The following is a 15907-nucleotide window of genomic DNA, read 5'->3' as shown; positions in this document are numbered from 1 at the left end:
TGTGCATGTGTATTCAAAGGGAACAAAGGTTGGGGTCATTAGTACTTGAATTCCTCAGATATGTTGTTATTGTTACTAGACCCTAATGACTAATAATTTCTGAAATCTACCTCTGAAAACATTTAGCTGTGCTCCAAGTCTTGGCTACATTATTAAATCCCACACAGAAATACTGTAAATGTCCTTTTCATGACTTATGGTGTTTTGAGGTATGCCTTTTTTGTTTGAATCAATTCTGAATAACATGGAACACAGGGAATCTGTGATATTGCAGCCATGGCCTGTGAATGTAATACTTTACTACAAGATTTTACATGCACAGGCATTTAGTGTTCATAGTAAATTAATATACTTATGTAAATTATTTAATAAACAATCTAAATGCAATCTATGCAGTTATGTCTTCAATTATGTATTGCCAAGTATTCAGTTATGCTTTTCTGTATATTTGTTTGAGGTCTTCCAATGTTCAGCTAAACCATTGGATAATGCAAATTATATTTTGACTAATTATGGACAGGGGTTTTGGTCCCTTTTTCATACTATTACACTGTTGTAATGTTTCGCCAGTGTTTTGATGTGTCTTGTTTGTTTTTTCCATTTCTTTTGACATTGTTATTTTGTTAATGACACCAGACAGATGCACCCAAATGTTACACCACTAGGGAGCAGTACTGTGTCACATACCGAGGTGCCACATGGAATGGCAATTTGGCTCATCCTCACTATCAGACTTTAAAAGGAAACGACTAAATAAACTGCTCAAATATAAGTGTATTGTCTCATCACAAGTTTCCAGGTGTTGGAATTATTTTCCGTACAAGCATCCTCAAAAAGCGGTTTTGAAGGAGAATAGGGATTCACATTCACATTCGTTATGGCTGTTGTTGGTAAGGCATTAGGAGTCGCATAGGAGCTAAATTAATTTAACCCCCTGATTGAGCCACACGCAATCCTCCTGGTGGAGACCTGTGCCCAGAAGGGCACTTTTAATAGTTCTTTATTTCAGTTTGTCGTTTTTATACGCTGAAGAAAGGAAGCTGGGGGGACGAAGAAAATTACGTTTCCACTTGCTTTATCAGAGGTGAGGCGGTAAAGAACTCGGACTTGACCTTTGCAGATTTTACGGGGGCCAGTTTCAAATTGCAGCCGTCCGTAGGTGCCCTTTGAGAACGGTTTTGAAGGAGTCAAGGGATTCACATGTCTTAATGACTGTTGGTAGGGCGTTCCACATTTTGGTGGCATAGGAGCGAAAATAATTTAGTCCCTTATTTGTGCCGAATCTGGGTTGTACATGGTTTGTTGCACTCCCTCTGGTGTTGTGGGTGTGGACTGCGTTAACATTAAGGAAGTATTTAGACAGGTACATGGGTATCTTGGTGGTGTATCGAATCTTGTGGACCAGACCCATTGCAAGATGTTGCAACCAAAATCTGTGGGTACAATCTGTATGACCAGAAGTATGGGAAAAATGCAAGATATGCACTCGGCCGTTCAGCATATTCTGTTGTTGTTCATGAACTTGCATGCGTTTCAAGAAGACCTGCAGATGAAGATATGTCTGTCACAATGCATCGCATCGCGATGCATTGTGACCTTGTAGATCGACTATTTTCAAATGGTCGAAAAATATAGGTCTGCCTGAAGTGGTTTATGTATGTTTTGTAATAATAATCCTCAAGTACAAATACCTCAAAATATACTTAGTTACTTAACACCACTGCCCACTGAATATTGGTACTCTGAATATATGGAACTATCTGATGGAGGTATCTAACTTTACTAACCTATCTAAGTATGACCATCTGGGCATGGTTGATCCAGAGCTCCATACATGGAGCTAGCAGAGATCTGATCTAGTTCTGATGTCATAGAACTCCACATACGGATATAACTAACTCATTGTGACATCACTGAGTATCCAGCCAAGGGTGGCCGTTACCACTTGAGATTTATTGCACTCAGCCTTCAAGAAGGTCCTTGACCAGCTCCACCAAGAGACACTACATCACCTTCCTTACCTTACATTACCTTACAACCCTGATATCTCTGCATTTTACAGGGATCTTTAGATCCATTATTCCTAGTGAACAGGGATCTAGAAATCTCGGTTAAGTTCTTACCGGACGCTTTACCCAACATGGCACAGAAGGCGAAGAAGGAAGCTGTCCCTGCCAAGACAGAGGCCAAGTCAAAGGCCCTGAAGGCCAAGAAGGCTGTGCTGAAAGGAGTCCACAGCCAGAGAAAGAAGAAGGTCAGGACTTCTCCCACTTTCCGTCGCCCCAAGACCCTGCGTCTGCGCAGACAGCCCAAATATCCTCGCAAGAGCGCTCCTCGTAGGAACAAGTTGGATCATTATGCCATCATTAAGTTCCCCCTGACAACCGAGTCGGCCATGAAGAAGATTGAGGACAACAACACGTTGGTGTTCATTGTTGATGTCAAGGCCAACAAACACCAGATCAAACACGCTGTCAAGAAGCTGTATGACATCGATGTCACCAAAGTCAACACACTCATCAGGCCTGATGGTGAGAAGAAGGCGTTTGTTCGTCTAGCTCCAGATTACGATGCGTTGGATGTTGCAAACAAGATTGGCATCATCTAAACTGACGCTGAAGAGAAATGTGGAATAAATATTTGTAAAAACTTGAAAAAAACAAAAACAACCGAGTCGGCCATGAAGAAGATTGAGGACAACAACACGTTGGTGTTCATTATTGATGTCAAGGCCAGAAACACCAGATCAAACACGCTGTCAAGAAGCTGTATGACATCGATGTCACCAAAGTCAACACACTCATCAGGCCTGATGGTGAGAAGAAGGCGTACGTTCGTCTAGCTCCAGATTACGATGCGCTGGATGTTGCAAACAAGATTGGCATCATCTCTATACTGTGGCTGAAGAGACATGTGGAATAAATATTTGTAAAAACTTGAAAAAACAAAAAAATGGTTCTTACCGGACACCACTGCAGCAGGTTCTAGACTCGGATAACCAGTCCCTTTGAATAGTTTTAGTAGTCCTTGGGTCTATTTTACTAAATTAGGATGTGTTGCACGAGACACTGTATACGGACCACGCTGCGGTCCGTAGCGTGGTCAAACTGTATTGACTCAGGTCAAACTGTATTGACTCAGGTCAAACTGTATTGACTCAGGTCAAACTGTATTGACTCAGGTCAAACTGTATTGACTCAGGTCAAACTGTATTGACTCAGGTCAAATATAAGTGTATTGTCTCATCACAAGTTTACAGGTGTTGAAATTATTTTCCGTGCAAGCATCCTCAAAATGGTGTTTCAAAAGATGCGGTTTTGAAGGAAAATAGGGATTCACATTCTTTATGCCTGTTGGTAAGGCATTAGGAATCGTATGATAACCCCCTGTTTGAGCCAAATTTGGGTTGAACGTGATTGGTGGAGCTCCCTCTGGTGTTGTGATTGTGGACGGCGTCGCCGTTGACGTTTAAGAAGTAGTTTGACAGTTACATTGTCTTTGTGGTGCACAGCATATCTTGTAGACCAGGCCCATTGCAAGTTGCTGTACTCCCTACATTTTTTATTGACTCGGGACCCCCGGAAATGCTTTGGCTATGTCTCCCCCCACCTCCCTCCCAATACAAATTGACAGCTACAATAACCACAATAATAGAGAAAATACATCTATGTATCTAGATCTATAAATGCACCATGTCTCTGTGTGTACTGTACGTCTGTAATCCACATAACTCGAGAACCGTTCCCCCCACTGACTTCGACACCCACGTTCCACACCACCACGGGGAGTGCAGTGCCCAGCCTTGAGTCGGTCGGACCCACGATTGTCAAGAACCGCCACAAAAGGCCTCTGCCCAGGCTCTGGACAGGGCCCAAATTAGCCAATTGATCACCCTATAGATCTCCATATATGGAGCTGGCCACATCACAATGTGTTCTGACATCTGCATAGACTCCATATTTCAATTGAGGGATGCCTTACAAATAACTCCATATATGGGCATAAAAGGGACACAGACATAACTAGAACTGCACTCTGTCGAGTGCCTACTTGTGAAGGTCCCCAGGAGCCCTTTTCAGGGCCTCAAACCATACTTCCTTGAAGGGCCCCTGGGACACAGTCCCACCGGCCCAATGGCTGCTGTGAAGCTTTATGAAGCTGAATTTCAGCTTCACGTCATATGGGTAGCTCCATACATGGAGCCAGCAGAGATCTGATGTCATGCTAATATAGAACTCCATATAAGGTATAGCTGACTCATTGTGACATCACCTCAGTGAGTATCCAGCCAAGCGCTATAAAGGATGGCCTTTGAAATGTATTGCACTCAACCTTCAGGTTCCTTGACCAACTGTCACCAAGAGAGATCTCCATCACATTCCGTACAAGCCAGGATATTTGGCTTTACAATCCAGATCTCGGCATTATACAGCGATCAGGTCAATTATTCCTATTTCCTAGCCAACAGGGATCTAGACATCTCGGATCTCACCACTGCAGCGGGTTCTAGACTCGGAGAACCAGTCCCTTAATAGTATTTGACATGATCCTTACTTGGGTCCTTTCTACTAAATTAGGATGTATTGCACGAGACCGTGTATAAGGACTGCAGTGCGGATCTCAGCATATCTACTCCGGCAGGACCTTCAGAGGCAGACGCCAGCACTGTGTGCTTTTAGGTTATTCGAGACCGATTCTGCCATCGCCACCCCTCCACTAGATGGAGCACCCAAACAATATCTGCCCAAAATTCAACAGCTGGCCAATGACATAGCCAACCTCACTTTATTAGAGGTGTCAGACCTCAATGAGCTTCTCAAGAAAACCTTCAATATTCAAGATGTTGGAATGATGCCAATGGGAGCTTTGACTGCGGCAACCCCTGCTCAGGCCCCAGAAGAGGCGGTCCCGGTCAAGAAGGAGAAGACATTTTTTACTGTAAAATTGACAAAACTTAAAGCAGCGGAGAAAATCAAACTTATAAAAGAAGTGAAGAACTGCATCCTGGGCTTGAATCTAGTGCAGGCTAAGAAACTGGTAGAAGCCCTTCCGCAGGAGATCCGAGCCAATGTTTCCAAAGAGGAGGCAGAGAAACTTAAAGCAGCCCTAGAGGCAGCGGGTGGCACCGTGGTGCTGGATTAGATCTGCACATCTGCCTGTCCACTGTTTGGCTGTGCTACTTTATTCTTTATTTCAGTTTGTGTTTTACTTCTGTTTACCCTGGTTTGTGATCCTTGTGATAGCTACACATTACTCCTTTGGAGCAAAGACCCAACTTAAGGTCGTAATAGCGACGCATTGTGATTATTTTCAAATGGCTGAAAAATATAGGTCTGCCTGAAGTGGTTTATGTATGTTTTGTTTTGTAATAATAATTAAAATCTATAAAGTAACTAGTAAATAAGGTTTTCAAATAATTGTACAATATTTGCCTCTGAGATTTAGTGGAGTAGAAGTAAAACTACTGGCAATTGGAAATACTCAAGTGAAGTACAAATACCTCAAAATATACTTAACACTTTTTACTTACTTAACACCACTGCCCACTGAATATTGGTACTCCATATATGGAGCTATCTGACTACCGGTATCTAACTAACCTAAGTATGACCGTCAGGGCGTGGTTGATCCAGAGTGGTTGATCCAGAACTCCATACATGGAGCTAGCTAGATCTGATCTAGTTCTGATGTCTTGTTAATATAGAACTCCACATATGGATATAGCTGACTCATTTGTGACATCACTGAGCATCCAGCAAAGCACTATAAAGGGTGGCTGTTACCACTTGAGATATATTGCACTCAGCCTTCAAGTTCCTTGACCAGCTCCCCCCAAGAGACACTACATCACCTTCTCTTACAACCCTGATATCTCTGCATTTTACAGGGATCTTTAGATCCATTATTCCTAGTTAACAGGGATCTAGACATCCCGGTTAAGTTCTTACCACTACAGCGGGTTCTAGACTCAGACAACCGGTCTCTTTGAATAGTAGCCTATTAGTAGTCCTTGGGTCTATTTTACTAAATTAGGATGTGTTGCATGAAACGCTGTATACAGACCACGCTGACACTGCGGATCTCTGCAGATCTACACCGGCAAGACCTTCAGTGGCAGATGCCGGCACTAGGCTTCCAGACCGGTCCAGACGATTTTCATTGCTGCATGCACTGTCAGTGAGAAATGTCATGGCGTCCAGTTATATTGTAAATCATGGTGTGAGAACATTAGGTATTCATTACCAACATGTTTGTAGAAAGGTTTCATTCACGCAGATCAGAGAAAAGAAGCGATGGATGAAGGCATATACCAGCATCATGGCAAGAAAGTTAAAGCTTGAAGGACCTCCACCTCCAAAACCACGCTTTCAGCAGCCTAACTGGGATTACCATGCAGAGGTCCAAGCTTTCAGCATCCGTCTTCACGAAAGATTCTCTTTGGAGCTTCTGAAGGCGGCCTTTGTCAGTCCGTGCTACGTGCAGTCGGAGCAACAGAGAAGACAAGCCTTAGGCATGGAGTTGGTCACAGAAACAACCGCTCTCGTCCTCGAGGACAATGTTCAGTTGAGTGGACAGGGTCTAGGTTTCACTCAAAGCTTCCTGAGTGACTGGAGCAAGGCCAGCTTCCCAAGCCTGCCAAATGAGGGTTTGACTGCTATTGTAAGTCATCTGACCGGTTCTGCAGTCATATGCCATGTGGCAAGGAACCTGGGCATTGAAGAGCTCACCATGAGTGCAGATTTTCCTGTCCCTGATGTCGTGCTGTATTCAACCTTCATGGCTGTAATTGGAGCACTCCAGCAGAGCAGTGGAGCAGAGCAAGCCGGATTCTTTCTCCGGGATTTCCTGGCCACCCAGCTGATAGGGAAGGATGTGTTTGATATGTGGATGGTGGCTGACCCAATGGCCTTGCTGGTGGAGGAACTTGCACGGCAGAACCTTCCTCTTCCAGAGCCCCGTCTTATCAGGTCTGCTGGAGCCAGCACAGTTCTCCCACTCTACTTTGTGGGACTGTATAGTGATAAGAAGCTTCTGGGTCAGGGTCCAGGAGAGACTGTTCTGGTTGCGGAAGAAGAAGCAGCTCGTGTGGCCTTGAGGAAATTCTACGGCTTCACTGAGAACCGTAGGCCGTCTGACTTCACTCCACCACAGAACTTTCAGCAGCAAGCCATCCAATCTAGCAGCACCTGAACACCGCTAGTATACACTGTGAAATCCTCAGTGTTAACTCTGAGAATGTACAAAAACTAACCAAATGTACTCATAATCCAGAGCGATTTACTGTAAGCAAGAACAACACAAGGTAATACATCAAATAGAAAAGAACAATGAAATGAAACAATGAAACACTATAGAATGCTATGTCTACATAATATGTAGACATAGTATGGTCAATGACATAGCCAGCCTCACTATATTAGAGGTGTCGGCTGCCACATGACTTCACGTTTAGTGCTCTAAACAAACATTAAAAGTCCATAGACTTGGCTGCCACATGACGTCACGTTTAGTGCTCTAAACAAACATTAAAAGTCCAAATCACCAAAGTGTGGCTTTGGGTGTATATGTCTACCCTCCCTGTGATGTCACATTGTTATAGCTGAGCTTCTCCAGTGAGAAGCTCTTTTCCCAAAGCTTCTGCTGCATCTTCCTGCCCACACATGCTCAACAATCAGCATTCTAATGAGCTAATGGCATTCCACATTGACATGATGCTAGATAACATGTCTATTCTCTAGAAAGAAATCACACCCGAGTGAAGTGAGGGGCGTTCTTATCATCGTACAACACGACATCTAACTATAAATGCACCAAGTCTCTGTGTGTACGTCTGTAATCCACGTAAGAGAACCGTTAGCCCCATCGACTTCAAACTTGACACACGCGTTCCACAGTGAGTGCAGTGCCCGGTGTCGAGTTGGTTGGAACCACGTTTGTTCAGAACCGCCCCAAAAAGGGATCTGCCCGGGCTCTCTACCGGGCCCCTGCCCAGGGTCCATATATGGAGCTGGCCTGTTCTGACCTCATAATGCTTCATATTTGGGCATGCCTGACACAGAACTGCATAAGCTGGCCTGTTCTGACCTCACAACGCTCCATATTTGGGCATGCCTGACAGAACTCCATAAGCTGGCCTGTTCTGACATCCCAACACTCCATATAGCATGCCTAACCCAGTACTCCATAGGAATAAAGGGACACAGAGAGACACATACAGAAATCTGACTCATTCTGATGTCGGGCATAAAAATATGTCTATTTTCTTCATTGTTAATGGAATTAATTTGTGTAGGACAGAAATATCCCATTTGCTCGTCCACATATCTTGTAACATATTTTAATTCATTATTTTTTTCTTTTTTCACCGAAACGCCATTATTGATGTACATTGCAATGCAATTTATATAGACATAATTCAGATGTTTCAATAACTTCATTGGAGTCTGTTTATAGCTAATGAAATCGATTTAACTTAGGTTAAAAAGTCCATGGATGCTGATACTGTCTGTTTCTATTCACCCATTTGCCAAAGAAGCTTGCAATTTACAATGGGAAAGAGAACATACATAAGCAAGACATCCTCGCACGTTGGGTGGTCTAGAATAGACCAGGGGTGTCAAACTGGTGGCAGAATGGGCCCACAGAGTGATTACAGAGATCTTTATTTGTTATATTTTATATGACAACATTGACATTCAGGACTTTCCCATATTTCTAAAAGACCTCCTTGAACACAGGGCGTCTTGTCCACATTGTGAGGGATGCTTCTCACAACACTTCTCTCCCCCTTCTTGCCACACTGACCTGGGGTCCAGGTCTCTGTGCTGTAGACTTCACACAGGTGGAGAGCCTCTGTGTGTGTTGTGTGACATTCATTTGCTCCACAACAGGGCGATGGCTTTGCAAATGCCCACGTCATTGTAGTTGAAGTAGCAGAGGCCGGTGAAGGTGATGGAGGACAGGAGAAAGAGACCGATGTTGGCCATCCTGATCTTTGTGGATCCATGAACATAATCTGTTAAAACCTGGCTGATACCCCAGTGTCCATGCAGAGTGAGAGCAGCAGATAATGCGTAGTCCATCATGGGTGTGGGGTAAAGGTAAGCGACAGGCCCCATAGCCAGCAACAAGATGCTAACACCTCGCTCTGCTGTCCAGTGCAATGAGGCGGCTTTGGAGCTGTCATGTTTCAGGGCTACTTTGGAATCAGAGTCTGCATAGACAGGGTGTGAAGCATGGATCCTTGCTGTGAGGAGATATGACGGTTTCTGTTGATATTGATGTGTTACAGCAGCTAGTGGTCTGGTCAGGATACTGACAGGTTTAAGACCTCTATGGCAGAGTGAGGATAACTTTATTATGCCTATCATGATGACAAAATATTACCATTGTGTTCTTTGCTGTGAATGTTACTTTTATAAGCCAAATTTGTCAACATCAACAACAATCATGAACAAGGCGTTACCATGGTAACAACCCATCATCATCAGTGACAATGCGAGACAACGCGCAGATAGGCCACAATCCCAACCAAGGTTATGGAATTTATCCAAGGCGCTTTACATACCGGTAGATTGGGTGAATGCCATTCACACACACATTCATACACCGATGGCAGTGGAAACCATGCAAAGCACCAACCAGCACATCAGGAGCAATTAGGGGTTCAGTGTCTTGCTCCAGGACACTTCGACACTAACTCTGGGGGAGCCCGGGTTCGAACTGGCAACCTTGCGCTTGCGGTTACCATCCAGCCATCCTACCCCTGGCCCTGAGCCACCGCCGCCCCTAACTTAAACTTAACAGCAGTGATGTCAGTCGTCTTACTCGTCTCCATATGTGGGCAAGGTTACAGGCCAATTCAACATTATTTACATTTTTAGCAGGTCAATCATCTAATATTTTCTTGCCAGTATTAGAAGTAATTTCATATTTACTAAAAGTGAACAAAGACTTCAAACAATTATACAGAAAAACATAACTGAATACTTAATTCATACTTAATAACTGTACAGACTACAGAATGTGTATAGAATATGTCTATTCATTGTAGTCTAGTATTGATATTCCAGTCCTGCTGTCATCCTTTTTGTAACTGGAATAATTTGACACTCGACTTTGTAATAGGACGAAATGTGTTGGGTCATTGATGATGGTCCAATATCACCTATTTTCTGTGTATTGGGTGAAAGTCACAATGGCTAAAAAATCAACCACATGTGCTCTTTAATCGGAAGCCCATATGGTGCATTGTAATAAGTAATTACTTTGATGTTCAAATGTACTAATTGGAGAGATAGATACTGTATTGGTCTCAGCATAAAATGAAATAAGAACACTTCATGGAAACATTTACAGTCAATTTAATTTGACACATTAATTAGTGTTTCCGGCAACAAGTGTACATTTGTGTAATGGTTAGCTCTATGTACTGTACATGGAATTCAATCTGAGAAACCATCAGCAAATAAAGTTAAAACAGCGCCATCTTTGAGTCAACATTGCCACATTGGTATTGTCATTGCTACTGACCAGAAGATAAAACTTAACAGTCGACATTCTATAACAGGCTAGAAGTTCAACGGCCTGGGGGTCATGAACTGCTTGACCATTTCATCTGTCACTTCTTTCCTTTTCAGTTGGTGTTCGGTAATTATTGGCTGCAGAGTGTCAATCAAAAGTTTTTTCAACTCCCCTGTTAGCAGGGCTCCACTGGTATAGTCCTATGAGAAGGTGGGGAGAGACAGGAAAGTTATAGTTATGGGCAATGAATTATGAAAGCACAAATTCTTAAGTATGTACAAGAAGTATTAAGGCTCTGACACAGTGAAAGCATCATTGATGCGAGTGTTCCTGATATTCACGCTGGAAGAGTCAAGCGTCTCTCGATTTGGCTACGTTCTGCATTGAGCCTCAGTACCTGCCGTCTGTTTTATCCCTCCTTGCTCCCTGTAGCTAAATATGCACACGCAAATGCACGCAGCCACGCACGCATGCTGGGTGTCTGCACTGTGCTTTGTCATTCCATTTACTCTCTTCTCCTTCTCACTCTCTGGTCTGTGCTGAGCATTGACACTAACAATTAAGAGCCATGCTAAAAAAGATCTATGCTTCCACTTGTTGCCTCCATTGTGGCTACCGCCGTCATGAACAATGGGTACATTTGATGACGCTTGCAGTGTTGTCAGTTCCTTATAGTTCCCCTTTTTCTCACCTGTCTGATCTTCTCCAGCTGTTCATCGTCTTCCAGGAAGAAGGTCAGGTACATGAAGGACACGTCTACATCTGGGTTACCGCCATGCTTCCTGTGTTCCTCCAGTGTGTCCTTTCCTCCGGAGAACGCATGCTTGTTTACCTATGAGCCATAGCAACATAGCCAGGTCATTAATCAGTTAGAAATGCTAACCCACTGTTGATGTAGCAATATACTGTATTTTAGGCATTGTTCATTCCCATGTTGATCTATTTAATTTTCATTCATGTTCAAATACATGCTTTAACGTAACCCATTTTAGAATGGCTACCGTGGCCATATTACTTCTGTCACAGTGCCGCGGCATCATTACTTTATCTCTGAAGCCGGTAATGCGTGCATGTCTCCTTGTAGTTTAGTCTTTTTCTGTACTTTTCCAGATTCCAGATTTCCGTATTCAAGTTTCTCAGAAAGACCTCAGGTTTTAGGGTGTCTTTCATAAAACTGCCTTAGGTTTTACGTCTTTTCAAAATCGGCCTCAGGTCTAAATGAGTCAAGTTAAAAATTACCAAATCTGTAGTGTTCAATAAACACACAAATTCAATGAATGTCTCCTGTGATGTCTCCATGCATCACCCATGCTGGGCAAGACCTATGTTGTAGAGTGTATCGGTGTAAGTACCACTCAAGGAAATGACTTTGACGAAAAGTCGAAAAATCTCGTATCCCGATTCCCTGGGAAATATATCTGACGGATGTTCCGGCCTGACACTTCCGCCACTACACTGCCTTAGGTCGTGACCAGGCTTTTCTCTTTGCAGATGAGTAAGGCTGGGACCGAGGCTATGCATCACCTTGTTCTTGATCTGCTTGGGTGTGTCAGTGAGGAAAATGGAGGAGTTGGGGTCACTGGCGCTCATCTTTGTCTGAGCCCCCTGCAGGGCAGGAAAGAAGGTGGAGTGCAGCAAGGCTGGTTTTGTATAGCCGATCCTGGGGGCTACATCACGGGTCATTCTGAAGTAGGGGTCCTGGAAACATGGAAAGACAGGTTGTTTCAAGTTTAACTTAACTTTATCAGTAATAAATATATCTATTTTTACATTCCAGAAATCTCTGTCTTTCGCAGATCTTGAGAACCGATCATCTGATCAACTTCACACTTGGTGGGTGTATTGATGAAGACAGATGTAGAGTGTGAATAAGCATGGTGCTCCACAACAGTCCTGCTCCAAAATAGCTCGTGTTCCAAACGGGCGGCTATACCCCAAACGGTCATTGCACTAGTGGAGTTATATTGCTATTGTAATGCGAATGATTCAATCATATTCAATTCCTTACTGACCAGGGACAGCAGATGAACATTTTCATCACAGAGCTATGTCATAATACGCAAACATTATGCAAGTTTAAGCAAAGACATTTGGTGAAGGGGGCCAAGTAGACACCAATGGGACCCCCGTCAATTCATTATATATAGGGTTTAAGTGGTTAATTATTGCTGTATATTGTGCCCACTACAAATTTTATTACTGACCTGGTCTATGGCACAAGGGATAAGACAAGGAACATCCTTTTTGCCTTTGAAGATATGAGGGAAAGAGCTACTGAAGGATGGAGCTGCCTGAATTGCTGGGAAACTGATCTTTCCTGGATAGAAAGGTGAGACACAAAAATAATATATTACTGTATGTAATATTAAGGATCGCATAAGACAGGCATACCATAGCAATGGGTATAGACTCAGTGCCTATCAATTAAAGAATAACAAGTACATGACACATGTACATACTGATGTGATAAATGATCACTTCAGTCTTTTATTTAACCTGTGGTTGCCTGAACTAACAAACTCCACCAAAGTATTAAAATAATGCAATTCCTTCCTCTCTACAAACTAAAGTATCTCTTCTCAGGTCATAATGTTACCTATGCAGTCACTTTCCGTGAAGCCAAAGATCCCTTTGACCTGGTTGAAAGTGACATGTTTCTGGATCTTCACCACATTGCGGTAAAATTCTGGTGACGAACTGGGGAGAAGAATATGAGTGAGATATTAACAGACATGCAAACGGCGTGAAAAAGATGAGAAGGATGCATGAGCAGGGGGGTCTAGTTGTATGTCCTGTCTCTGTCTGTCTGGGTAGAAGGCGGCTAACCCCCCCAAACACAGCAAAGAGCTTGCCTTTACCCCATATAGTCCAGGTCGGAGAAGATGAATGTCTTGTTGACATCAAAGCCACAGGCAATGATGTCTTTTGCATTCTCCATTGCGTAGTGGTGACATTCCTCCAGTGTCAGGTCCTTCCACAGGTACTTCTCATCGTCGGTTAGTTGGATAACCAGGGGGATGTCGAACACATCCTGCAGCCACCTAGAACAAGACAGGAGGGGGGGTTGCAGTATCTCAAGAGATAAGTGGCTCTGCACTTTAAGCAGGCAGGCCACAGCATTAGCCAATTCCGTTATGTAGGCATCGAAAAGGTGGACAAGCCCCCCAGAGGGGGAAATCAGGAGCGCCGCCTGCTACAACGAGAAATGTTCCACATTCATCCTTTGAACACTTTGGCCCCACATAACGAGGAGTGTATTATCAAACCATTCCTGTAATAAGTTTTAATCTATTATTGGTCTTGTCTTGTGTATGGGCTTTGGATACTATTTTCGTGATGATTATTTTCCCCTGGTGGCCACTGGCCACACAGGGATACTTTATTTGTTTTGACTCTGCCATTGCCAAAATCAATCCAATAGGGGCGATGTCCGGGGTGTGTTCACTTAGTGTTGATGTGTATCTGCCCACTTTGCTACCTTTATATATACCTGTCTTATGCACTGCTAGTATTCAGGCCACAGTGTATGTTGTATGTTTTTCCACTCTGGTAATTAACGTTTTTTTTGGGAGCTATTAAAACGGTGTGCATACTTCTTCCTCCTTTTTCAGTTTATTTCTTTTGTTCGAGCACCCGTTGAATTTACTGGGATGTGCGTGTACCTCCTGACCACTATAACGTGGTTATATGATTTCCAACATCTCTGTACAAAAGTTCATGAACTTTGAGATTAGGCTCACTTGGTGAAGATGAAGGGGATGAGGTGACCAACATGCATGGCTCCTGATGAGGGTCCTCTGCCGGTGTATAGATAGAAGGACTTGTTCTTCTCGTATGCATCCAGCACCAGGTTCATATCTCTGCGAGACAAAACAGAGATCTGTGCATTACTATTGCTATTTACTATTTACGGACTCATGATGAAGGGTCTGAGTCAGAATGATGAAATCTTTACTAGTATTGGCTCTGTTGCTGACCTGTGAGAGAAAAAGATTCCTCTTCTCAGAAAGCGGTGTGCTTTCTGGCCGGCCACCTTCTCCAGTCTGTCCACCAACTCCTTCTCTATTTTGCTGCTACCAAACCTGACTAAGGAAAGATATAGTACTAGGATATCAGACACATAATAATAATAGTAATAATTCTACATACAGCAGCACTGTATGTTCCTATTTTGTAAAAAATACATTGCACACACACACACACACACACACACACACACACACACACACACACACACACACACACACACACACACACACACACACACACACACACACACACACTGCAGCATTAACAATCCTAGTACCTATCAGTTTGTCATAGTCCACTCCCTTGGCATTGTTGGTGGACACATTCCACGGGTCAACTGTATCAGCACCATCTTCTGTTGGCCCATTGTCATGAGCAACAGCATCTTCTGAGGGCGGACATCCTGCTTTGTAATCCTGACCTGTTATCCGTTTGTAGTCGAGTTTGAACTTCAACAGACTTTGGACGGCAGCATCGATATCAGCCTGAAAACAAAAATACTGCTGTCAAATAAGTGGGACACTGATGTTTTTGGTGCCTATTTTTGGAGGAACATGCAAATGTCATGATTTAGGGATTTTGTCAATATGATCAGAATGACTTACTTTATCAGCCTTAGCTGTTTTTAGGGTTCTGACTTGGTCTCCTTGTTCTGTCAGTCTATCATACAATTCGCTTGGGCTCAGAGTCAAGCCTCCTGCATCATCGCATTGACAATCTGCCATCTTCACACTGACCAAGACAGAAGAAGTAAATGTTTTTAGAAATCTCATTCTGTGCACCTCATAAACCTATAGATAGCTTTCTTGGGATGACTTGGGGAGACCGAGACCCCATATGGTAAAATACGCACGCCATAGCTATATAGCTAGAATCATCATAGTTAAGTTTATTGTATTGTTATTACACATTACACTGCTAATCAACACTGTTGAGGTAACTCTAATTCTAAAACAATGCTGCTACCTTTACCGCATTGTGTGACAAATGTATACACTTTGTGTACACATATGTTGTCTAGTACTATAGGTAAGCAAGTCGTCTATGATTAATTGATTGACAGTAGGTTGCATACGTTAAATACAATTTAATGAAATAAACTGAATAGTCAAAAGTATATACACAAGAACGTTGCTACTTGCTGGTCAGCATACCGTTTTATTCTTTAGTTGACAGCTCACTCATTCAACTGCTTGCATCAGCCTGCGTGATGATGCGCTGCAACGGTCAAATGTTTCCCCGGCAAACAAGTTCGTTCTACAGTTCCGCCATTGGTGCCTCCGAAATTCTTCCTCGTCCTCGTATCTCAATTATGTATGTATATATTTATTTATCTAATTCCCCCTCCCCCAAA

General features: G+C 43.2%; 4 protein-coding genes across 4 annotated transcripts; 3 read left to right on the top strand and 1 right to left on the bottom strand.

The window, feature by feature from the left end:
- The first annotated feature begins 2136 nt into the window (after positions 1 to 2136).
- Positions 2137 to 2644, top strand: LOC310878292 (large ribosomal subunit protein uL23-like). Its single transcript, XM_083792544.1, has one exon. The coding sequence runs from the start codon at positions 2141 to 2143 to the stop codon at positions 2606 to 2608; it is 468 nt and encodes a 155-aa protein (XP_083648670.1). The 5' UTR covers positions 2137 to 2140; the 3' UTR covers positions 2609 to 2644.
- A 1934-nt stretch (positions 2645 to 4578) lies between these two features.
- On the top strand, positions 4579 to 5142 carry LOC310877688 (large ribosomal subunit protein bL12m-like; the record flags this gene model as incomplete). The annotated part of the gene is made up of 1 exon (XM_083791638.1): positions 4579 to 5142. One exon carries the CDS (start codon positions 4579 to 4581, stop codon positions 5140 to 5142), a length of 564 nt encoding a protein of 187 aa, XP_083647764.1.
- A 1026-nt stretch (positions 5143 to 6168) lies between these two features.
- LOC310877687 (large ribosomal subunit protein mL44-like) lies at positions 6169 to 7191 on the top strand (the record flags this gene model as incomplete). The annotated part of the gene is made up of 1 exon (XM_083791637.1): positions 6169 to 7191. Exon 1 carries the CDS (start codon positions 6190 to 6192, stop codon positions 7189 to 7191), a length of 1002 nt encoding a protein of 333 aa, XP_083647763.1. The 5' UTR covers positions 6169 to 6189.
- Positions 7192 to 10281: 3090 nt separating this feature from the next.
- wars1 (tryptophanyl-tRNA synthetase 1) lies at positions 10282 to 15834 on the bottom strand. Its single transcript, XM_083791341.1, has 11 exons — positions 15708 to 15834; positions 15159 to 15285; positions 14831 to 15038; positions 14502 to 14610; positions 14265 to 14384; positions 13383 to 13565; positions 13121 to 13221; positions 12729 to 12841; positions 12049 to 12222; positions 11216 to 11356; positions 10282 to 10724 (listed from the first exon to the last, which is right to left on the bottom strand). The coding sequence occupies exons 2-11, from the start codon at positions 15276 to 15278 to the stop codon at positions 10572 to 10574; spliced, it is 1422 nt and encodes a 473-aa protein (XP_083647467.1). The 5' UTR covers positions 15279 to 15285; positions 15708 to 15834; the 3' UTR covers positions 10282 to 10571.
- Positions 15835 to 15907: the final 73 nt, after the last annotated feature.

This window comes from Protomyctophum parallelum (assembly GCF_964188405.1).
Source record: "Protomyctophum parallelum genome assembly, chromosome: 20".
NCBI classification, from domain to species: domain Eukaryota; kingdom Metazoa; phylum Chordata; class Actinopteri; order Myctophiformes; family Myctophidae; genus Protomyctophum; species Protomyctophum parallelum.
This window is presented reverse-complemented; position numbering and strand designations above follow the sequence as displayed.

What these genes read in the sequence shown, in the direction of transcription:
- LOC310878292 (XM_083792544.1), top strand. Translation starts at nt 2,141, where the DNA reads ATGGCACAGAAGGCGAAGAAGGAAGCTGTCCCTGCCAAGACAGAGGCC.
- wars1 (XM_083791341.1), bottom strand. Translation starts at nt 15,278, where the DNA reads ATGGCAGATTGTCAATGCGATGATGCAGGAGGCTTGACTCTGAGCCCA. An exon ending in GGAATCTTTTTCTCTCACAG is followed by an intron (nt 14,385 to 14,501) that starts GTCAGCAACAGA and finishes TTTGTCTCGCAG; the next exon opens with AGATATGAACCTGGTGCTGG. An exon ending in ATCCCCTTCATCTTCACCAA is followed by an intron (nt 13,566 to 14,264) that starts GTGAGCCTAATC and finishes GTCTTGTTCTAG; the next exon opens with GTGGCTGCAGGATGTGTTCG.